The sequence below is a fragment of the Protopterus annectens genome, chromosome 7.part1 (assembly GCF_019279795.1).
Source record: "Protopterus annectens isolate FY-2018-M chromosome 7.part1, PAN1.0, whole genome shotgun sequence".
Taxonomy (NCBI): domain Eukaryota; kingdom Metazoa; phylum Chordata; order Ceratodontiformes; family Protopteridae; genus Protopterus; species Protopterus annectens.
The window spans coordinates 143,933,658-143,958,917 of NC_056740.1; the positions used below are offsets into that span (position 1 = coordinate 143,933,658).

At 40.1% G+C, this 25,260-nt stretch overlaps 1 protein-coding gene across 1 annotated transcript in view; it reads right to left on the reverse strand.

Annotated features, from left to right (window-relative positions):
* Nucleotides 1-25,260, reverse strand: part of LOC122807660 (netrin-4-like) — a 1,595,546-nt gene that overhangs the window by 155,624 nt on the left and 1,414,662 nt on the right. Inside the window, exon 7 of the mRNA XM_044078603.1 lies at nucleotides 5,103-5,239. Within this exon, the coding sequence (XP_043934538.1) occupies nucleotides 5,103-5,239 (137 nt within the window). The remainder of the gene's footprint in view (nucleotides 1-5,102; nucleotides 5,240-25,260) is intronic.

Genomic DNA, 25,260 nt, shown 5'->3' on the forward strand with positions numbered 1-25,260 from the left:
ATCTTTTTTCTTTTTTATTATTGCATAGACATGTTCATAAATTCTGTCCTTTAGACATCTGTCCATTTTTCCTACATAAAATGTCGGACATTGTTTGCATTGAGCTAGGTAAACTACTCCTTTAGATGTACATGAAAAGGATCCCTTGACCTCATAGCTCACTGACCTGATAGTAAATGAATTTGATGAATCTATTACTTTACAGTGTTTACAAGCACCACATTTTTCTATTTACCTTCCCTTTTGTATTATGTGATTTTGTTTCAAGTAGTTGCTTTAAATTTGTGCCCCTTTTATATGTTATTACTGGGTCAAAATTTAGAATACTGGAGATACTTTTGTCTATTGATAAGTAACTCCAGTACTTTCTCACTATCTTGCCTATGGTTTGTGCTTCTGGACAGTATGTAAAAGTAAATGCTATTCTAAAAGCATTTTGGTTGTTGGTTTCCCTAGTTGAATCAGTCAGTTGTTGACTGACATTTTACTTCTACACTGTCAATGTCCATGATTAATTCGTTGTTAGTTTGTAGAGGCAGCAGAGGGTTATAGAAGCCTGTTTTCCTTTTCTCCCTAACTTCCTGAAATATGTTGTTTAAAAATGTTTCAGGGTACTCCCTCCTCTGGAACATCTGATATAACAGTTTACATTCGTCTTCAAAATCCTCCTGCAATGTTGTCATCCTTGCCGCCCTTACAAGTTGGCCTTTGACCACTGCCTTTTTCTGGTGGAGGGGGTGCATACTAGTAAAATGCAAGAAGTTGTTTGAATAAGTTATCTTCCTGAATATTTTAGATACATATGATGACCTATACTTCCTTAAGTCCACATCTAGAAAATTAGTCCTGCTTGTCTGAAAGTTGGAGGTAAAGGCCAAAAACGAAGTAGTTGTATTTAAAAACTTCACAAAGTTTTCAGCCTCATTTTTGTTCCCTTTAAAAAGGATAAAGATGTCGTCGAGGAACCTTCTGTACAGATGTATTTGTTTAAACCAATCACTCTTAAAAATACAGTTGGTTTCCCAATGGGCTAGTACCAGGTTTGCAAAACTTGACCCCACAGGTGATCCCATTGCAACTCCAATTTTCTGAACAAACAGCCTATCTTCAAAGGCCACAAAGTTGTTTTTTAAAATAACATCCAGAAGTTGTTCTATCAATAGAGCTTCATTAGTGTTTGCACCTTTTGAGCTGATGTAATCTACTACCCATTCAATTCCCAGTTCATGGGGTATACAAGAGTAAAGGTTTACAATGTCTACTGTTAAAAAGTTGATACTCTCATCAAATTCTAGGTTTTCAAGTTGGTCAAGTAAAGCCCACGAATCTTTTAAAATTTGAACTTCCAAGTTAACATATTTCTTCAGTAGGTTGTCCACTAATTTAGCACAAGCATATGTTATGGACTGCCTCGCGTCTACTAAGGCCCTAAATGGAGGGTTGGTCATACTCTTGTGTAACTTTGGAATTCCAAAAATCTTAGGGATTTTTGGTGCCAACATTGACAAGTAAGTATGTTGCTCTAAGGTGATGAGGCCATCAGTAAAAAGGTCACTGATATACATCTTGATTTTACTGTATGCTTGATTTAGTTCGTTTCTACTGATAGGGGCATATGTTTCGCTCTCTAGAAGTTTGAACATAGTGTTAGAATAATCGTGTTTATAAAACACTACCAAACCCCCTCCCTTGTCAGGCTTCATGAATCTAAGTGACAAGTTCCTTAGCAGTTCTAGTAAGGTTTTCTCTTCAGCAGATACATTAGATGAATTTTGATTAGTATGCCTTAACATGTCCCTGAATTCATTTTCACATAAAAACTCAAACATATTCAGGGTATGGTTCAGCTTTTAGTGAATTCTTGTAGCAGCATCCTTCCTGAGAAGTTGGCGTACCCTGTTCCTTGTCTAGGGTTTAAAATTAAGAAATAATTGTAATGATCAGAGTTATGGATTACTTTTATTTCAGAAATGCATGTAGATTCTCTTATTTTGTCAGCTGCTGAGCTTAACAGTACTAATATTAAAAAGTGTCCCTTCTTTGATAGGTTCCCAACTATATTGTGTGGCTATTTTATATTTTTGCATCACATTTTTGGTCCATTTTTCATAAATCGTGGTTTTCCGGCAAATTACTGGCAAATCACTAAAGATTGAAGTTAGAAAATAATGACAGACATTTGAGTTTCAGATATCATACCCTTCAGAAAATTCATACTAATGCAAGACCTACTTCATTGTCTTTCTAAGTTTATAAGAGCAATATTTAAAAATTCTCCTTATTTTTGGGCCTTTGTCCCACTTCTATTTATGGCTTTGTCCAGATTTCTTGCTCTCAGGTTGAGAGGTATGACAAATGTGTCAGGGCCATCACCATCAGCCAGAGACATTTCAAATTGTGATACGCTTGTTGCAACCTACTCCCCCATGTAGTGACTCTGGATGTGTCCATGCAAGGCAAGGAGCAGTTATGCAGTGTAAGTGTGCAGAGTATCTCTCCCCATCCAAGGTAGACACAAGTACTACAGTGGTTTTTCATCTGTCCTTGATTTTTCAGAATGTTCTGGTTTTCTGTCATATTTTTATACTGTTGATTTATGCTTATTATTATTCAGAAAATGCATGTTATTACAGTGCCTGTTGCTCTGTGTTTAAGTAGCAATGCTTTAATGACCATCAGGTAAGCTTGTCTGAGATTGTAAGATGCATGTAAGCTTTAATAAGCATACTGTTAAAGAATTACCAACATTGAAAGACCGTTTATTGTTGCCATGCAGAGAATATTTACATAATTAGATAACGTATAAGTCTTAGGTACTGAAATGCATATGACAGTATTTGTAATAAAGGACATAATTACAGTATTTTCAGAAGCTCACTACATTTGTTGGAGACTTGCAGTCACCTTTGCAGGCTTCATCAGTACACTAAACAGAATACCAATCTATCATGTGTGGTCCATAACCTATGCAGTAATCCTTTGAGCACTTTATCTTGAGCTTGTTTCTTGTTTGCTGTTCATTTTTTGCTTTGATCATGTTTTCCCCAAGAAACAAGTAGATAGTTGTCAGGCAGCAGGTCTTTTTTTGGATAAGAAATATTTTTACAAGTGGGGGTATCACAGAAATTGCTACTTTCAGCATGTTACCTGGCACTTTTATAAAGCTGAATATAAATTATAATTAGAGCTGCAGTGCAAGGAGAAGTGGTTTGAGTTGAGTGCTGCTTGTTTTTTTATACTGGATTTTGATTGGCATTCCAGTAATGTATTTAAAAAGTAATTTATTTTTTCATGTCTCACAACCTTTTTGTTTCCATCTAGATATTAAGTAAGCTGTCATGTAGCCAATGGATTGAAATATTATTTTCTTCTACACTTCATTTTGTTTTGATTGGACTCTCATAATTATGGTTTGGCACCCAGGGCAGTGTATTTAATTAAAGTCTCAGTCTTTGTGGTTTTGAGCATAGCCCCACCCCTTTCTAGTCGGCCACACCCCCAACCAACTGGCCTCACCCATTCAATTGTCTCCTGCAGCCTCCCTTTGATTTGAGGTTACCAGCCGTCACTGCACACACACACACACACACACACACACACACACACACACACACACACACACACACACACACACACACACACACACACTGACATGCCTCTTACCTGTCTCTGAGTTTACAGGACATCCCCTATTTTTCCCCTGTCCCTTGTAAATCAAGGATGATTGCAGTCTATCATTAATGCCAGACATTACAGGTTTAATTCCTCTTATTGTTCGGAAACTGCATCATCATGCTACACCTGCTGCTCGATTAAGTAACTCTAAGCAATAATTACAAATTCTTCCTTTTGTCATCTAGGGTTCCTCCTGGCTTTGTCTGGACATCCTGAGCACAGCTGTTGACAGGTATGGCAGTCCTTAATTTTCATATATGTAGAAATAATCACGCTCCAAACTCTTAGCACAGAAAATAGCTCATTAACAAATCAGACCTTTAACTCTTTGCACTAACAGAAGACTTAATATAGTTACACGTTCCATCATGATGCATTTTCTGAACAATTGTCTTATTGTTCAGAAAATATAATCTAATGCAAAACCTGTTAGAATATTAAGACTTCCACTGGCACAAAGGACTAAAGCTCTGACTTGTTAATGAGTTGTATTCTGTACCAAGGGTATGAGGTTTGAAACATTTTTATTCCTTCAAAAAACATGTTCTATTACCTTGGTAAGTGGCTTAGGGTAAAATGTAAGAGCGTCCCTGATGTCTAGTTGTCCCTCCGCCACATGTGCTACATTCTTCATGCTGCAAAACTTATTCTATTAAACCCACTTATCCCCTAACTAACTAACCATATTGTAACCACTGGCAGACACACACACACACACACACACACACACACACACACACACACACACACACACACACACACACACACACACTGATCTAAGACCACTCATCCCCTCTGCTTAAACTCAAACAAGCATACACGCACATGTGCCCTCCCCAGACTATCTGTCCACTAATACCCTGGCACTTGTCTCTTATGAAATATTATCCATTGAAAATAAAGGATGCATGCAAACTTTTAGCTGAATTAATTTGTTCAGTCAGCAATGGTGATTTATGCAGCTTAGAAATTCTCTGAATCTTTCAGCTGCATGAATCCCTTATCGCAAACATTTCTAGAGGACAGTGCATGACTAATTAACATAAGCTGCTCACCTAGAATGATTCATTAGCATGTAGCATGAGCGGGGAGATGGTCCACTGAGGTTATTCTACATACCATGTTAAATCACTGAGTGGGGTCTGTATCCAAATCAGAAAGGGCTACCAACAGGGGAAAAATAGCCGTAGTAAGGCTTACAACTGGCAGTAGGACCTTCTGAATCCCAGGGCATCTCTCCATAAGTAATAGCTGAATAATCTTGATTAACTTCACCACACATTCTTAATAACAGAATTAAAAAATATACATTCTGACAGTATTGTTATCCAACACAAACAAACTCCACTTTAGAGATACAAATGCCGAATATCATCTCTGAGTTTTCTATTAATGATTAAGAATTTTAGGTGTCTTTATCAACTTACCAGGGTGTCTTAGTGCAGAGAAACCTTGCTCATCTTCCCAGCTCCAGTCATCTTTACTCTCATTTATTGTGATGTGGATGAGGTCAGGAATTCTGCCTCCTACTGGAATATTGAAGAACTGTTCTTGGGGTTCATAACTGCAAGGAAAATGACAAGCAAACTGTTGAAGAAGGAAAACAATAACAAATAAAATAGTTAATCTCTAATCTGGTCACTGCGCATGTTTTTGCATCTAAAGACTATCCCGAATGGTTAGGCTTTGATCCAGGGGAATACAACCTAACCTCTCAGGGGTCATCCAATGTCTTTACTGACCTTTTAAGACGAGTACTTACTAAGAGTATTGACAGGTATCATTTACAGATAGCAAGCAAGACTTTTACATTCCACACTTTTTTCTTCTTTTCTTTCCACTTCTGACATCCTAATACTATTACATGCATTTATCAATACATGCTAGATCATTTACCAAGTCTTAAATTATCATAACTTGGGTAATATCTGAATTTACTTAAGAGATGTTTGTTTTCCTGTCTACACAAATTTCAAAATCAAAATTTGTAGTTTCTCTCAAGGGGGGGCAAACTCTTACTATTACAAGCCATTGTACAGATGCCCCAAGTACATCAGATCACATAATAAACTAATGTTGCCTAATATATGAGTGACACTGCTAGCTTAAGAAAATTATTACTTTTAGCATATCACAGGTTATAGATGACTGTTATATGCTATCTGTAATGTATACATGCAAAGTAATAGTTCTTTCTTAAATAATGCCATTTACATAATAGCAATATGCAGTGAGGGACATGACTAATTCATATTTCTACCTTTTATGAGGAGGGGTCTCTAGTTTATTTGACAGACCTTGTGAATAAACATTGCTCCCACCATATGCAAAATAAGCATTACCCACACCCTGCCATGGTCTATGGTTTAAACATCCCTTTCTTCTTTTAATATTAAAACAGTCATATAAGAAGCCATTCTGATACAGGTATACTAGTGAAACTCAAAAAGGAAAGCAAAACAAAAAAAGAAGTTATGTACTCACCATAATGTTCCATGTTTGTTGTCCATCTCGCCACTCATTCTTACTGGTTGGGTTCAGAGCCGATCCTTGGATCTGACTCGCCACATACTATAGCTCGAAGTCTTTCACTTGGCTCGTGGCTGAACACCTATCCCATCATGCAGTGTGTGATTCCCCAGATCTTGTTTGTTGCTAACCATAGCCATATGTGTACACTAGTCCTATAACAAAGGATATTTAAAAGGGAAGAAAGTCATAGAAGCTCCTTGTCCAAGGATGTAATTCTTCTAGGTTCTCTAGAAGCCTTAGGCTGGGGGAAGGTGAGAGGGATTGTAAGAATGAATGGCGAGATGGACAACAAACATGGAACATTATGGTGAGTACATAACTTCTTTATGTTATGTTGTCCTATCTTGCCTTCATGCTTACTGGTTGGGACAGCATCCCTAGCACCATATTCGCTGGGTGGCTCATGGGAGTACACTTTTCAGCACAGTGGAACCAAAAGGAGGTCCTGTCCCTGGAGGCCAAATCCACTTTGTAACGAGTGATAAAGGTGTGGGGACTTGCCCACGTAGCAGCAGCACAAATACTGTCCATTGACAGTCTAGCTAGATAAGCAGATGACGTTGCCATGGCCCTAGTAGAGTGACCCTTGACTTTGAATGGTAGTTATCTGTTATTAGAACTGTAAATAAAGGTAATACAATTTGACAGCCAGTTAGAGAGCGAGACTTTAGAGACTGGCATGTCTTTTTTGACTTCTGAAAAAGAAACAAGCAATTGATCAGACTTCTGGAAATCTTTGGTTCTATGTAAATAGAAGCAAAGTTGTCTATGCACATCTAACTGGTGTAGCTTGTATTCTGCTTTGTTGCCATGATTAGGGAAAACACTGGCAGCTCAACAGATTGATTTAAGCTATTTTGTGAACACACCTTAGGTAAAAAGGATGGGTTTGTTCAGAGAGATACTCTATTCTTATGGAAGATCAAATAATGAGGTCTGATTGATAAAGCTTGCAATTCCAAAACTCTTCTTGCAGAGGTAATAGCAACTAAGAAAACTGTTTTCCTAGACAGAAATTTGAGGTCACAAGTTGATGGGAGTTCAAATTGGAGTAAGGTCAGATATGTTAGAACAAAATTCAAGTCCCATGGCAAGACTGGTTCTTTAATGGGAGGTCTTAATAAGCAGGTACCTTTTAAGAACGCTTTACATAATCTGTGTGACATCAAGTTCGAAGTTCCATCACTTATATGAAAATTTGAGATTGCAGCTAACTGCACCTTAATAGTAGCTGCCACTGAACCTTGTTGAAAAAGGTCTGACAGGAACTCAAGAATACAAGTGAGCAGGGCAGAAAAGGGGTCAATGTTTTTACTCTGTGCCCAGTATGAGAACCTTTTCCATTTACTAGAATATAGTTTCCTAGTTGTAGCCTTGTGCGAGGATACCAAGATGTGTTTAACTATTGGCATAAAACTGTGAAGCCTGGCTATGTTGGGAACTGGAGCAGTGATGCTGTCAAATTGAGGGTTTGAAGGGAGGTGTGGAGAATTCTCGACATATGAGTCATAAGGTCTGGAACTGGGTCCAGAGTCCACCATTCCTCCTGAAGGTGAGGGCAGAGGAAGGGAAACCAAATCTGATGAGGCCAGTATTGAGCAATGAAAATTATCCTGATTCCCAATGAGTAGGCTTTCTGAATGACCTTGGGTATTAGGCAAAATGGGGGAAATGCATAAAGTAGTCCCAAGGGCCAATCGTGGATAAGTGCATCCCTTGGTGACTCACCCAGAGGAAGGATTAGGGCAAAGTAGCTGCTGCATTTGGCATTCATGGGAGTGGCAAATAGATAGCAGCAAGGCTGGCCCCATTTGTGGAATATCCCTTCCGCTATCTCTTTCTTTAGGGACCACTCGTGAGGCAACAATATTGCTCTAATGAGCCTGTCCTCTATCACACTGGACTTCCCCTGGATGTGCGTTGCTATCAGAAAGCATTGGGAAGAGATTGCCCATTGCCATACTCTGAGAGCCTCCTGGCAAAGGGGGTAAGACTTAGTTCCTCCTTGCTTGTTTATGTACCAAACCACTGACATATTGTCTGACTGAATTGCAATTGTTCCTAGTGGAAGAGAGTCCTGAAGTGCTTGCAACTCCAAGAGCACTGCTCTCATCTCTAGAACATTGATGTTTATTTATTTATTTTTATTTTACATTTATTTTACATTTGTTGACCGGGCTAGTCCAGCTAGATACATATCCATTTTCAGCAGAGGCCCGGGGAGAAAATACAAAACAATGTTTGACGTTAATCAAATAAAAACAGTAAATAAATTCAAAGTTTAACAAATAGAAGTACTATATACAATTAAGCTATTTTATGCAAAAAATAACATATTGAAGTAAGTAGTTGGGTAAAAAATAAGTAAAATGTACAGTACAGGAACACACTAGAAAGAGGAGTGTTAACATAAGATACTAGAGTGACAAAGAGAGATATTAAGATATAAGAGAGAGTCCAAATTAGTTGAAAGACAAGTTATGCTTCTGGATTCCAGTATGCAGGTAGATTATGCAGACATTAAGATTTAGAAATTAGTGAGAAGACAAGAGATGTTAGTCTGGGTTAAGACAGGTGCATAGCCAATGTGTTTTAAGGTAGGATTTAAGCCTGATTTTGAATTGTGTAAGTGATGGTAGTGAGGTTAGGTCACTGGGAAGAGAGTTCCAGGATTTACCAACGGTGTTAGAGAATAGAGAGTCCCCTGCCTTGTTGTTGGCTTTGTGTGTTAGTACTAGCATTTTAGTAGCTGGTATTAAGGTTACTGTAGGGAGTGATAAGGTTGGTAAGAATTGGTGTGTTACTAGGCTGATACAGGATTTTATAGGCAAATATTAATTGATTAAGTAGAAGTAGGTTAGGTAACTCTAGCCAACCAAGATTTTTATAATTAATACAGTGGTGGGTCCTAAATGTAGAGCCAGTTGCAAATCTTGCAATATTGTTGTAGGAGACTACTAGTTTGTTCATATTGTTTTTTGAGAGGTTAGTATATATAGGGGAGGCATAGAGGAGGGTAGAGATTAAGTGGGTCTGGGCAATAGTAGATCTTGCTAGTGGGGTAAGAAAGGATTTGATTCTATATAGTGAGCCTAGTTTTTTGTTAACTGTTTTTATGGTATTGTTTATGTGGGCTTCAAAGTTAAGGTTATTGTTAATTAGTACCCCCTAGGAGTTTTGTGTTAGAGTCAGGGGATATGATAGTTACGTTGTTAGAAGTGACAGTAAAGTTTAGAGGTGTGTGTCTATAGGTGGGAGTAAAAAGTAGAAGTTTGTTTTTTTTAGGATTTAGGATAAGACATTGATGTTGTAGCCAATCCTCAACTGTGTTAAACACTTTTTGGGTAAGAGATTGCAGGTCTGCTGGATTTGGGGCTGTGCAGATTAATGTGGAGTCATCAGCATATTGTATTAAGGAGGCCTGAGGAATGACAGTGTACAGGTCGTTGATGAAGACAGAGAATAGAAGTGGTCCAAGTATAGAACCTTGGGGGACACCTAGTGAGATGGGGAGATGGGGAGATAGGTTGTTCCCCCACATGACTGCTTGTTACCTATTGCTTAAGTGGGATTCAAACCATTGTATAGAAAGAGTATCAAGGGGCAAGTTTTTCAGTGTGTTAATGAGAAGTTTGTGGTTAACCATGTCGAAGGCTTTGGAGAGATCAATAAAGAGGGCTGAGGATAGAGTGTTGTTATTGCGATTTTTATTTATACAGTTGGAGAAGGATAAGAGGGCAGTAGTAGTACTGTGAAATGGCCTGAAACCGTGTTGGCAGCTAGCTAGCAAGTTGTTGTCTATAAGGTGTTTTAACAGTTGCATATGAATGCATTTCTCCATGATTTTGGCCAAAGGAGAAAGTATGGCAATAGGTCTGTAATTGGATAGATCCCTAGAGTTTCCACCCTTATGAAGGGGGATAATATGTGCAATCTTCCATGTGATAGGAATTGCACCTTGATGTGCAAATGGGTCTTGTGTTCCTGCCATGTCCCTTGGACTAACCTCCCCAGATAATGCCCCCCCAACCCTATCTGGGAGGTGTCCGTCATCACTGTAGCCAGAGGTTGTTGTGGGGTAAAGGGTTGACCTAACGTGACATGACTGGAAAGGAGCTACCATCTTAGATCCTTCTTGCATGACTCTGTAATTCTGATCTGGTGAAACATGGGAAGTTCTTGTAAGGACCACTGAGGAAACAGGAGCCACTGAAGAATTCTCATGTGTATCCTGGCTAACGGGACTAGGGTTTCACTGCTGCTATTGTTCCTAGGACTTTCAGGACTGTTTTCACTGTTACTTTTGTCTTTGGCAGGAGATCAGTAATCTGTTGTTTGAGTACAAAAACCAAACCCTTTCTGCGGGTAACTTTGCCATTATAGAAATGGTGTCTAATTCTGCTCCTATAAAGGTAATATGCTGGTATGGCAGCAAGGCAGATTTCCCTGAATTTATTGCTATCCCTAATTGAGAACAAATTTGTAAGGTTTGGTCTCTTGACTGCTGTAGTAGATGCTTGGTGTGGCAGTCAGGAGCCAATTGTCTAGGTATGGAAACACCTGGATTCCTAGCTGTCTCAAGTGAGCCGTAACTACTGCCATGCATTTGGTGAACACTCTGGTGCTGTAGTGAGACCAAAGGGCAAAGCTCGGAATTGGTAATGACTGGCTCCCAGCTGGAAGCATAAGTGACTCCTTGATGGTCTGTCCATTTTTATGTGGTAGGATGCATCTTGGAGGTCTATTAAGCACATCCAATCGTCTTTCCCTAAAAAGGGAAGACTTGATTTCAGTGTCACCATTCAGAAAGTACAGTTGTGTACGCTTACCATAAATGTAGATGTTCGAGTGTATTCATTGTTACAGTCCTCACATATGGGTTATCCAGCTCCCAGTAGCCCTCAGTCGGCCCGAATACCAAAGTCCTTGGTATATGACATCGGCTGCCTCCTGTTGTAAAAATGATGTCAGCACAACAGGTATAAAGGGAGGCAGCCGACGCCATTTCCTCAGTTTTTCTTGCCTTAACTGTCAGGAGCCCCCAAAAGAAGGCTAATCCAGGAATGGTAGCACCCTGGACATGTCATATAAAAAATAAAAATCCATAGTCTGTGCCTTAGGAAAAAGGGGGGAATGGAGGGTGGGAAACCAGGACTGCAACAGTGAATATAATCGAACATCTACATTTATGGTAAGTGTACACAACTGTACTATGTTCTTCGTGTTTCACTGTTGCAGTGCTCACATATAGTTTGATTTCCAAAGCCCAGTAAGAAGACAAAGGGGGGGAGGAAGGATCACAGATTAAGGGTTGGTAAGGAGGCCCTGCAAAACTGCAGAGGAAAAACCAGCCCTGGATTTAGAAAACAAAGGCAGATTGTAATGCTTTGTGAAAGTATGGACAGAAGACCAAGTAGCTGCTTCTAGAATGTCCTTAGTAGGCACACCTCTCAGAAAGGTTGCAGAGGTATAGGCTGCTCTAGTAGAATGGGTCCTAATACCCTGAGGGGGAACCTTCCCATGCTGCAGGTAACAAAAATGTATACAATGAGCAATCCATTTGGAGATGGTTTGTTTTGAAATAGCTTTACCCTGAGTCCCAGGAGCAAAACTAACCAATAACTGTTCAGTTTTTTGAAAGGATTTAGTCCTGTCTAACTAAGTAAAATCTCAGCTGTCTATGCACATCAAGAGAGTGCAGAATCCTTTCCCCTTTATTTTGGGGATTGTTGAAAAATGTAGGCAGGTGAATAGACTGGTTAAGGGTTAAACTGGAAACTACCTTAGGCATAAAGGAGGGATTGGTTCTCAGAGAAACCCGATCTGAGTGAAAAATAAAGAAAGGTTCTACTGCCATTAAGGTTGCAGCTCCGATACCCTTCTAGCTGAAGTAATAGCTGAAAGGAAAGCAGTCTTCCAGGATAGAAACTTCAAATTTGCAGAGGCAGCTGGTTCAAAGGGAGGCAGAGTAAGTTTTTCCAGGACAAAATTAAGATCCCAAGCAGGAGTAGGAGCTCTTCTGGGAGGTCTAAGATTAGTAGCTCCCCTCAGGAACTGTTTCATCAAGGGGTGAGAAAAAAATGGGTTGCTCAAAAGAACAATGAGCCGGAATTGCTGAAGCGTGAATTTTGATTGAAGAAAAAGAAAGTCCACCCTTAAGCAATCCTGCTAGGTAGTCAAGAATGAGTGAAAGAGAAGGATGAAAAGAGTCTTCTCCTTTAGCTAGCATCCAAGAACAAAATCTGTTCCATTTATCTGCATAGGACTTTCTTGTGCTATGCCTCCTGGCCTCATGAAGAACTTCAACCACCTGTTGGGAAAGATTTAAGGTATCAGCCAGGCAGTTAAATGCAGAGTTTAAAGATGAGGATGAAGGAACTTTCCCCCTCCCTGAACCAACAGATGTGGTACTAGGGGAAGATGCCAAGGCTGAGCCTGGGAAAGGCTGCGAAGGAGGGGATACCAATGCTACCTGGGCCAATCTGGAGCTATCAGAATAGCCTTTGGTTTTTCATCCCTTATCTTTAGCAGCACTCTGGGAAGAAGAGGCAGAGGAGGGAATGCATAAACTGAGAGATGTGTCCATGGGAAGGACAACGCATCCACCCTCCAAGCTTTGTTGTGAAACTTCCTGGTGCAGAAGGTTGGAAGGAGATGATTGGTGCGAGAGGAGAAAAGATCCACTTGTGGGGTGCCCCAATGATGAGTGATGTGATGGAAAATGTCCCTGTTCAGTTGCCACTCATGAGGATTCAGAACGTGTCTGCTCAAATGATACGTCAAGGAGTTTAGCCTCCCTGGAAGATAGTGAGCTATTAGATGTAAGCCCATGGATGCTGCTATGGACCATAGTCTCATGCTTTGTCTGCACAAGGGGTAAGAGTGAGTCCCCCCTTGCTTGTTGATGTACCACATGACTATGGTATTGTCTGTCCTGATAATCAGAGTCCCAGGGTAGAGTAGGTCCTTGAAAGCCAGCAAGGTCTGCTGCACTGCCATCAATTATTTTAAGTTTATGTACAGATGTATCTGCTGGGTGCTCCAAGTCCCCTGTATGTCCCTGCCCTCCAGATGAGCCCCCCATGCAACATCTGAGGCATCTGTGGTGAGTGTCTGGCTGGCAGGCAGTGGGCAGAAAGGCAGACCCTTGTTCTGAGAACAGGCTGTCGCCCACCAGAGGAACTCCATTTGTAGACAGGGAAACAGGGGAATAATCAAGTCTAAGTCCTGTGTGTGCTGACACCAAAGATTCTTGAGGTACCATTGAAGTTTTCTCATATGCAGCTTTGCATATAGGATCATTAAAATACATGAAGCCATGAACTCCAGTGCTTGCAGGAATTGCCTTGCAGAGAGCTGGGTCATGCTTGCCAAGTTCATGAAGTAAGCGGAAAGATCTTCTTGCTTCTATTGAAGGAGTAATACCATCTGGATGGCTGTATTCAGACTTGCTCCCAGGAAAACAATCTCCCTTGAAGGAATCAACTTTGACTTCTTTCGTTGAGAGTGTAACCTAAAGAGGTGAGAATGTTCTTCATGAAATCCAAATCCTTTTCTAGTTGTTCTGGGGAGTTTGCTTGAATGAGACAGTCATCCAGGTAAGGATAAATATGAATGTTTCTCTGCCTGCAAAAAGAAATGGCTGGAGCCAGGCACTTTGTAAAAACTCTGGGAGCAGTAGACAAGCCAAAGGGCAATGCAAAGAATTGAAAGTGTTGCTCCCCAGCCCTGAAGCGAAGGAACTGCCTGCAACCTTTCCTTATTGGGATGTGCTGATAAGCCTCCTTGAGATCCAAAGTTACCAGCCATGAATCCTTGCCCAGCATTGGTAGTAATTGTTGAAGGGTGAGCATCTTGAATTTGGGAACCACCAGAAAAGTGTTTAGAATGGATAGATCCAGAATAGGGCGCCAGGTGTCCCCTTTCTTGGGTACCAGAAAAAGCCTTGAATAAAAACCTAGGTCTGCCTGATTTGCAGGAACTGGCTCTATGGCCTCCATAGTCAGTAGAGAAGAAATTTGAGTTTTTACCTCTGCCTTGAGAGTTTTGGGTATGTCTGGGTACCCTTGTAAAAAGGGGAAGGTGTGAAAGTAAAACTTGTAACCTTGGTTTACTATATTGAGCACCCATTTGTCATCTGTGATGGTAGACCATACCTCTGCGAACCTGGCCAACCTTTCCCCCAAAGGAAACCCAGGGTCTGCAGAGTTAAGCACAAGAAGGCCAGAGTCATTGAGAATGCTTGCTTTGGGAAGCTGGCTTAGAACTCCCCGATTTCGCTGAAGAAGAATGCCATTGTTTAGCCCTTTGAGGGGCAGAAGCCTGCCCTCTGGAAGATCTGAAACCCCTAGGCCTAGAGTGACCCTGCTTGCCAGGATCAGGGAAAGACCATTTCTTGGAAGGAAAATGCCTACTAAAGGGAGGAGGCTGAACCTGGAGGAAATCTTTTACAGCTTGCATAGATTTTGCCTTATCCTCCAACATTTTCAGTACCTCCTCAGCCTTATTACCAAAATGATTGTCCTTGTGCAAAGGAACATCCAGCAATTTAGACTTAACTGGTTCAGAAAGAGGCTGTTCCCTGAGCCATGCATGCCTTCTAATTACAGAACCAGTGGCTGCTGCTCTGCAGGAAGCCTCCAAAGTGTCAAAATCACAATGAAGTGAATGCTTATTAACTAAAGTGGCAGCATTCAGTAAGTCTTGTAAATCTTTGTTTTCCGTCATGGAAGGAATATCTCTAAGTTTAGCCTTAATAGCCTTCAATGTATGCTGCTGATACTTAAGCATGTGAAAAAGACAATTCACGGATCTAATGGCAAGAGTTGCAGAAGTATAGACTTTTTTACCCCACCTGTCCAAAGCCCTAGATTCCTTATCAAAAGGCACAGGGTTTCTAGCAATAGTAGCCTTAACACCCTTGGGGCCTTCAGAAATAATTTCTGGATCAACAGTAGGGTTTCTAAAAAGGAATTGATGAGATTCAGGAACCTTGTAATATCTATCCGGTTTTCTGGGGGCAGGATGAACAGAATTAGGAGTTAAAGAATTTTCCATGAAAACATCATCCACAACTTCCAAAACTGGAGGTATAGCCAGAGGTTTATGCTGTGGCAAATCTAAACATTTCCTGATTCTTTTCTTAGACTGTGGAAAATCCAGACATTCCCATTTAAAATGCTCTCTAAGAGTATTAAGTATCCCCAAAGGAAAACTCTTCTGGAGAGGAGGCAGAAGGGATAGAGTCCTCAGCATCAGAATCCTCAAAGCCAAACGAAAGTTGAGAATTTCCTTCTTCACCAGCAGACATACTGGAAATCTCAGAATCTGAGACAGACAAAACATCAGGAGATAATTCCCTAGCCCTCTTTGAAGGTGGGGGCGGGGGATGAGAGCCCCTAATCACGGAAAGAAGATCACCAGCCATCTTAACCAACTGGGACTGAGGTACAGGAGGGGAGGCCGACATCTGCTTGTGAGTAGATTTGCGGCTAGAAGGTTTACTAGCAATCCAGAGGGACTCAGGAGGTCTAGCAACTGCAGAAGTCTGAGCTATGGTAGTCGGTCTGGTTCTGGTCTCATGTCGAAAAGAAGAGGCGTCAGAAGCCGGTGCCTGCAAAGCGGCTCTCGACCCATCTGAAGCAGCGACAGGCAGAGGGTCTGAAGATGAAATAGCAGCCTGCGGCATGTAGGACTCCGTAAAGGTCTTGGCAGAGGCTTGCGGCTGAAAATCTGTGGACTGCAAGGGCTGCGAAAGTGTTTCACTGACTACCGCTGTGCTGACGACCAATTTCATTGGTGCGTTGTCAGTAGATTTAACCCTAGGCCTGTCGTGGTCCTTGTCTTTGCATTTCCTAGGAATATCCAAAGTCGGGAGACCAGAAGATGCCATACTGACGAACTTAGGCCAGACTCCGAAATGCTTATACAAAATCTTAGCTCTATGGCGTATGGTACGCGGGTTAAAGGAAGCACAGAGATCCCAGTTAGGGACGTCATGCTCAAGGCCCAAACAAGTTATACAATAGGAATGGAAATCACGGTGAGGAATCTGTTTTCCACAGGCAAGACAGTTATTAACTTTATCTGCAGGCGTCTACAACTTGGTAGTCAGAAAAAGAAGGTAAACGGCCAACCGGCAGAAGTGCGAATTGCATCTGCTTCGGGCTCTGAGGCAAGAAAGACTGAGGAAATGGTGTTGGCTGCTCTCTTTATACCTGACGTGCTGACATCAGTTTTACAACCGGCGGCAGCTGACGTCATATATCAAGGACTCTGGTATTCGAGCCGACTGAAGGCTACCGGGAGCCAGATAACCCATATGTGAGGACTGCAACAGTGAAACACGAAGAACATGTTGGACTTCTTTACGGATTTGTTTAGTTTGTTGAGATCCAATATGGGTCTCCAGTCCCATTCTTTTCGACACTAAAAAGAATCTTGAGTAAGTTCTGAATCCTGTTAGGTCTGCGGACACTTCTTGGAAGACTCTTTTGTCTAGCAACTTTTGAATTTCTATAGTTGCTTGTTCCCTTTGACTGGGTGGCACATCCAGGATTCTTCTGATTTGTGGGACAGGAAGGCAAAAGGGAATGGAATAACCTCTGGATATTATACTTTGTACCCACTTGACACTTGTGATAGCTCACCAGGCTTCTGGGTACAAAGATAACCGCCCCCAACTGCCTCCAGAGTAGGACAAATGGGCCTCCTTTCAGGAGTGCTGGAAGGGTCGGCCGCAAAAGGAATCACGGTCACCCTGGTTTTGCGGAATCCCTCTGCCTCATGGATGATGTCTCCCATTACTGCCTCCGCCTCTGCCCCTGAGGAAGGATTCACCTGGTGTGTCCTGAAAAACTCCCTGGGATTTTTTGAACCACATTTTCCCACCCATCTGACCCTTAGGATAGGGTCTGGATGGTATGGAAAAACATACTCCAATAGAAGAGAGAGTTTTTCCTTCCTGCTTGCATCTGGTGAGTGTGTCTTTGACTTTTGGTCTAAAGAGTGAGGAATCGTCGAAAGGGGCATTGACAAAGGTAGACTTAATGGGTTCCACAAAGTTACATGAGTGCATCCAGGAGTGTCTCTTTAGGGAAACTCCTGAACCCGCTGACCTGCTTGCTCCATCCACTGCATAGGAGATCAGCCTCATGGAGGAATTAACTATGGAATTTAAGGTGGATAGCTGAGAGGTCACACTGTCTGAAACCCCTGCAGCTAGTGAACCTTGGAGTGTATCTCCTAATTCCTTCAGGAGATCTCTTTGTAGCCTACTGAAGTGCATAAGGTAGTTCAGTGATCTAAGGGTAAAAGTCACTGAAGAGATAATACGTTTCCCATATCTGTCCATCATTCGAGACTCCTTGTTCGGTGGATGGACAGCTGAGGATGTTTCGGAGAGATCCTTCTTGATGGCTGCTGCCACCAACATAACATCTTCAGGACGTCTTGAGTAAGAAAGTCTTTCTCTGATGGACCTGTTAGAAATTTATTTGGCCTGCAAGGGACTGGTTCCATTGTGTCTGGTGACTCCCATGCCTTTCAACTAACCAATTCCATTAGTTCATCAAAAGGCAGAGACACCCAGGAGGCTGAAGGTTGAGATCCGAAGGCCTTCATGTACACTGACTCCTCATCAGAAGGGTTGATGGGCTTCCAGCCACCTCTCTGTTTCAGGATTTCTAAGATAACTGCAAAAGGGATATCTTCAGAGGGTGACCGTGGGGACCCTTCTGACTCCTTGAGGTCAATGTTTGAGGTGATTGACTCATCCGGATGAATCCAGATGCTTCCTCTTACATGTTCTCTTTCGAGAAGCCTCCTCAGAAGGGTATTCTGGGGAGGTCTTGGAAGAGTGTGATTCACCAAATGGGGCTCCCTGAGGCCCTGAATCTCTGCTGTCCTGAGGATGGGGTGGTGCCGAGACAGAAGCTGGTGCCTTAGGGGAAGACTACCAGTACCCTTGTGTAGAGCTGTTGGCGGGGACAGCACACTCCTCATCAGCTCAAAAGCAGGTCCCCCTGGCTCTGAGGATGCCCCCAGTTCCAAAGAAGTAGAAGGAATCCTTGGCTCCAATGAGACCGGCTCCGAGCTCGATGTAGGAGCCAAGCTCACCTGTGCCAATGCCCTGAGAGGTAAGCTCAGAACTGAAGAGACTCAGGTCCAAGTGTCTCTCCAGGAACTGAATGGACAGCTTCAGCTCCTAGACACCCCGGAAGGCACTAAGGGTGTCAGAGCAGACAATGGTTCCAAAATCTCCTGGATGAGTCTCAGGACCTGAAGAATCTACAGCAAATGGTACATGACACTCCATCTTCGAAGATCCACCTTGGCTCGGAGGAGGAATCGACGTGGATGAAAGAGTCAGGTGGCTCTGGAACCGGCTGGGTCAGAGCTGAAAATAATTTAGCATGTGCCGGCAACTTCAATAGTCTGCGCATCACCCTATCCACATCATCATCCGATAGGCTTCTACAGGACCTGGAGGAAAGGGTAGGTGAGCGAGATCTTTCCAATATGGGGAAATCTTAAGGTAGGGGAGACCGGTAATAATTCAGTGGATGGCTCCAGAAGCTAGTCTGTCTCAGCTCCGAAAGCTGTGGAGCCAAAGGACTTGACTTGTCCAATTCCAAGATCTCTCTCAGTTCCAAAACCTGTGGAGCCGAAGAGATTGATTTTTCTGAAGAAATTTTTGATATTTTCTCTGGTGGTTCTGAATAACCAGATGAGGAAGAAGAAGAGGGTCTCTTGGAAGGTTTGTCACTTTTTGAAGAAGGAGACTTAGGCTTAGGGGAGGTACTCTGACTTTCTAAAGCTTCAGAGAATGGAGTTTTCAGTAGCCCTCTGACTATTAATTTATTCTTTCTCTCTTGCAGTACTCGTGAACTGAAAGAATGACAGAAGGTACATGACTCCTGAAGGTGAATGGCCCCTAAGCAATAAACACAAATGCTATGACCATCAGTTAAAGACATTTTCTGTGAACATATTTGATACTTTTTAAAGCCAGACAGCTTTGGTTCCTTCTTTCTACTTTCCTTAGACGTTATGAGAAGGAAGCACAGACTACAAAAACACTATAAATTGAAAGCACAAACTACCAAAAAAAATTATAAGTTGAAATAACACACAAATATGTCAAGCCTAAACAGCACTCTATAAAAATGTAAACTCACAGCATATCTATTTAAATATATAGAGGAAAGCCTAGTTCTGCCCTCTAACTTAAACATGCACTAAGCCCCCTAACTTAAATGGGCCTAGCACGGCTACTAAAGAAAGAAATACATATTTAAAGAAAGATTAGCTATGCCCTCTAATTTAAACAGGAATTTGGCCCTCTAACTTAAATGAGCCAAGTATCGCTAATAAGAAAAAGGCACACACTAGAAAAAGGACCCACTAAAGATTTTACGACAGGATAGGGAAGAATATAGGCCTGCGACAAAAGGCGATGGCCTACTAAGCAGCAATCATGGTACTATATTGTGTAAACAGCACACGCAACACCAGAAAGAAAAACTATCTATATAAAACAGCTATATCTAACTAAAAACAATAACAGTTAAGAAAAAATACGAAACATATAAAATTTCCAAAGACTTAGCCACGGCCAAGATGAAGAACCTCTGATCCTGCTAAGTGGAAAATGAGATCTGAGGAATCACACGCTGCACGATGGGATAGGTGTTCACCCACGAGCCAAGTGAAAGACTTTGAGCTATAGTATATGGCCGAGTCAAACCCAACTAGTAAGAATAAATGCGAGATAGAACAGCATAACATGAAATGTTTTAAATGCATTTAAGACTAGGGCTAAGTGCTGTGACCTAAAGGAATAACCAGTAACACCCTAAAGTTTCCTCCAGGATTTTTACCTCATATTGTATTATATGTAACCATGGTTCTCCATTGTCTTGTCGTATAATATAATAATCCACTGAAGTATTATTTGTTTGAATACTATTTGTGAGAAAATACTTAAAGTTGTGTTTAAAAAGAACTGCCCTAAATTTCTTTAATTTTACCCTACATTGTATTGTTTTTTATTATTACTTGTGTATTGTACCACTGTTTATTTCTTCTGTACTTTTTTCTATGTGGAGCTTTTCTCCCGGGGCCTCTGCTGAAAAAGGACGTGTCCAGTTGGACTAACCCGGTAAATAAATGTAAAATAAAACATAAATAAATAAATATATTGTTTCTGATATAAGTCTTTAAAGAAGTCAGACACTAAATAGTTCTTCATTTAATAAATATAGTATTGGAGGATGAAGTTGTATCAATAAAAGGACTCACAAGTGAGCAAAAATTCTTGTAGCAGGGACACCTACATTTTGTTGTACTCTGCTTTATCAGGTAAATATATATTCAATATGGGGGATTATGATCGGGTTGCTGATTATAGCCTGTTTGCTTCATATCTGAGACATGGATGCCAAGATTGTCACCTTGACAGCAAAGCTCAAGAGGTGAATCATGGCATCTATGTCGAGAACATATAATTAAGGGTTATGATCAGAGATCATAATTCTTTGTTGTGCATGGAGCTTTTTATGCTCCATGTACTACTAGTTACAAACAAAAAAATGCTAAGTGTTTTGCTAGCTTTTGCTGGCTTTCAAAGCCGTAAATCACTTAGAGATTGCTGTTAGAAGGATAGTGTAACACACTCCATTTATGTTTACACTCACCTTGCAATGACTCTCAAATGTCCAGATTTTTTTAGAAGGTCCGAATTTTTGCTTTATATGTTTGGTCTGTTCCTCATAAAATCTTTTGTTTTTAAACAAATCACAGAGGATTGAAAATAATGACATACATTTGAGTTTCAGACTTTATATATTTCTGAAAATGGAGGTGCACATACATAACTGTTATTCTAGCAATGAAATCTGTTTTGAAATGCAAACTTTTTAGATGAAATTGTACTTTTATTGGATGTTTTATAACATGTGACTGTGACCATTTGTTATTTAATGAATATTGTACTTGATAGAAACCTTTTACTGACCGATGAAGCACTGGTATGGAGTGAAACTTGCATTTTGGCTTTAATTAAACTCTGGGAATTTAAATGAGCCACTGATGTTTTCTTGCTAAACATTTTGGCTTGATTTCTGCTTGAGCTACCTTTGTTTGCTAAGGTTTTAGAACTTTTAGATTAAATAATTGCTAAATAATTGCATGTCAATTAAATGACACTTTATCATTCACAGTAGAACCCTTATAAAGGAAAATTAAACAATGAAACGGAAGCTATTGGTATCACAATGCAGTCACACTGAAGTACTAGACAGAATGAAAAAAATATGTTGCTATTAAAGTGACTGTGAAAAACAGCTGGTGTTTTTGACTTGGGTCTATTGCCCTCTACAGTCCAATTGCCACCTACAACCCTTTGCTTATATATACTAATGCCAGGGCCACATGACCATGTGGAAATCAGCATTTCTATAAACTGTATTATGTCAATATGACACAATTCAATTTTGTCATAAATTAACTCTCTGCACTTCACTGCTGAAGCACTTCAGCAAAAGTTTGTTTAGACTCATCAGTCCTGAATCATTCTTTAAATCCACCTTCATTAGAAGTACATGACATGTTCCTTATATAGCTTAGTGAAGATGAAGTTCAATGTCTTCCTTTTTGTGTATATATTGTAAATATGTTAAATTAATAAAAAATTCTTAAAAAAAAAAGAACTACGTGTTCCTGAGGAACATTGGCTACAGCATTAACAATATTTTCATAACTGAAATCAGTATGTTTAAACAGTTAAAAATCTTCTCATTGATTGTTTTCAAGTTTAAAACAAAGATCAGTCATCACAAAGCACATACAGGAAAATAGGGAGTGAAACATAATTTAGAAGAAATGGAAATAACCAATATTCAACTATATAATCAAGTCACCTACAACTGAGACTACTGAGTCATGCACATTGCAGTTCAAAATACTAATGCTTCCTAGTTATCTACATGTCCGAATTTCTAGTATAGCTGGTTAAAGTAAAAAAGTGGCCTTTTTTCAAAGTATCACTACCTTGAAAAGTCTTTTTTTAATTTTTTTTTTGGGCTAATCCTATTTAAAGTCTGGTAGGGATAGAGTAAATAAGGTACTCAGCTCCCACCAATTAAGTTTCATTAAAAAATACCTTCCCTTAACCAATTTGCAAATTATGCTAGTTGTCCTTTATTATTCTAAAACATTGTTCCAAACCCCTACATTTTCTTAAAATTTGAAGCCACAGAACAATGTTAGTGTACTTTCTGGTTTTCCTCTTTAATGTAATTTTCTGTTTTTTTTCTTTCTTTTTTTGCCAAAGCCAAAACGATCACTTATCTTAACCCATCTCCAGAATTGCATGATGCAAGACTTATCCACAGGTATCAAGCTTTACCCACAAGGGAAAATACTTTTTCCAGGAGTGGGTAAATCCTGCATCACTCACACCCCTGAAATTTCTCAAAGGTATACAAGGAAAGGAGAATTACTGTGAACCCAATAAAAAAAAATGGACATGTCCTTCTTAAAGACATTAGAATTCATCACAATAACGTCACACTAACATCCATTCTGCCTTAAATAACTTTGAGATTCATCACATGACAGATCTCCACCAAACAACAAACTAGATGAGCACACACCAAAATCTTGCCTATACATATATAGCTTTTTAAAAAGTGATGCCTATAGCGACATTGCTATAAATTATAGACTTGATTTACAACTCATATGCTAACTGAATTATTCAAACCTGGTGTCACTATAGCATACAACCTTATTTGTCAACACAAGTCTTTTATATATAATAAGGTTCTCGTATCTCCACCCTGAATAATTGTAACAACTTACTCAAAAAATGTTAAATTTCTTAAAATGGACGCATGCATTTGTATATTTATACAGTGCACTAGTTACTGGTTTGTTCTTGATTGCATAAAGATGGTTGTATATCCTCTGTGACAGCTTATGACATGGCCTGCCACTGCAAAATACCTTGCAGCTTTGACAGATTGCAACATGTGCAAACAACTACGGAATTACAATCATGATGGGTATAAGATCCAAATCTTAATTCCATGTTCATAAATAAACTTACTGTGCCTACAAAACCCACAGGATACGTTCTTATAGGTTTTTGCTTCCTTGTATTGCTGTCACTCTCAAATGCCTTACATTCAAAACACAATTTCAAATAAGTACTTTCCTTATATGTCAACTCTGTCACTTCACCTGCTTTTTGTACAGCCTCGAATAGACCTTTAAAATGTAGTAGCTGTTCATAATTATTTGTCTAATGTTACCAGTATCTAAACTGTACTTCAAGGCAAATGTGCTACTGAAATCAATGCAAACTCTCTGGGCCAGATTCAATAAAGCCTACACTTAGTGTACACTGTGTACACAATATGTATTCAATAAAATTCTTATCACATTTTTTGTGCTTTCTAGTCACTCAGAAAGATTACACTAAGTGTACATGTAGTCTACACTTTGTGATAACCCTTATGAATCCCTATCAATATTTAAAGCTGCAAGAATATCAGTAGGAAAACTAAAACTAGGAGGAAGAAGGTGTGAGTTATATCTGTTTTGTCTGCTCTCTCAGAACAGTATTCACTTAGTGTACACTTAGTGTAGGCGTTATTGAATCCTGGGGTTTGTGTTTTACTAGTCTCACTGTAATCTGTGTTTAAAATATAGTTGCACACAATTTTCTTCCCTCAAAATATAGTTGCACACAAATTTCTTCCCTCAATTACTTCTGCAAAAATCTGATCCATTTTGTTACTCTCACATCCTCTGTTTATGAATCTTCTTCTTCTTTTGGCTTTTCCCGGTTAGGGGTCGCCACAGCGGATCACCTGTCTGCTCCTGATTGGCAGTGGAGTTTTATGGTGCCAAGTTGCCAGCCTGGCACCCAACCTTCCACAAAAGGCACACACACACATGCACTCATGCCTAGGGCCAATTTAGAGTGTCCAATTCACCTACAGCATGTCTTTGGGATGTGGGAGGAAACCGGAGCACCCAGAAGAAACCCACACGACCACAGGGAGGACATGCAGACTCCACACAGAAGGCACCCCAGCCGAGGATCGAACCAGAGAACCTCTTGCTGTGAGGTGGCAACGCTAACCACTGCACCACCACAGCCATCCTATCCTCTGTTCATGAATATATTCTTCAAAATTCTAAGTTCCTCAAAGAATTGTTCTTTTTTTTCAGTGTCTTTCTTGACTGTCTTGTTGCCTGCCTTTAATTGCGTGGTTTGTAACAACGTTAGGGTAGAAATTTTTGCATGCCCATGGGTATTTCTTAAATTCTTTTATGAAAAACTGACGGGCTTAAAGTTTTATTGCCTGGATCTGTTTTTATTCTCATATCTAGAAAGTTCATACTCATTCTTGACCAACTTGCTATATACTTCAGAAAGGTGGTCGAACTATTAAGCACTTTAAAAAAAAACATTTCAAGCTCCTATTCATTCCCTTGTCAAATAAAAATACTGTTAATAAAATATGTACAGAACTTAATTTACTGTCAGTACACAGATTCACAAATGTGGCGAGAATGGAGAATATTGGATTGTGCATAACTCGTAGTCATACATGCAGTGTCATGTTCTCTTACTTCACTAATAATGCTGGCCTTAGATATGTGTGAAGCTTGTTTTATTTATTTATTTTGAATTAACTTAAAAAGTTAATAGAACAACAGGCTTGATGTCACCATGCATTCTCTGAATAAGAAGAATGAAACTCTGTCATCGACTGTATTCCTCAGAGACTTGCTAACAAATCAGACAATAAAGGATGTTATATAATCAAACAGAATAACAGGTTGGCATCAACATTCATTTTTTGAACAATAAGAAGTATGATTAAGAGGGACAGGGCAAAAAATATGAGGCAAACATCAGAGATATTAAAAAGCTAATAGAACAATAGGTTTTGCATCAATGTGAATTTTCTGCAACAAACAAATATTAAACATGAAACTCTATTGTCTGATATTACTGGCCAGCTGTAATCTTCAGTG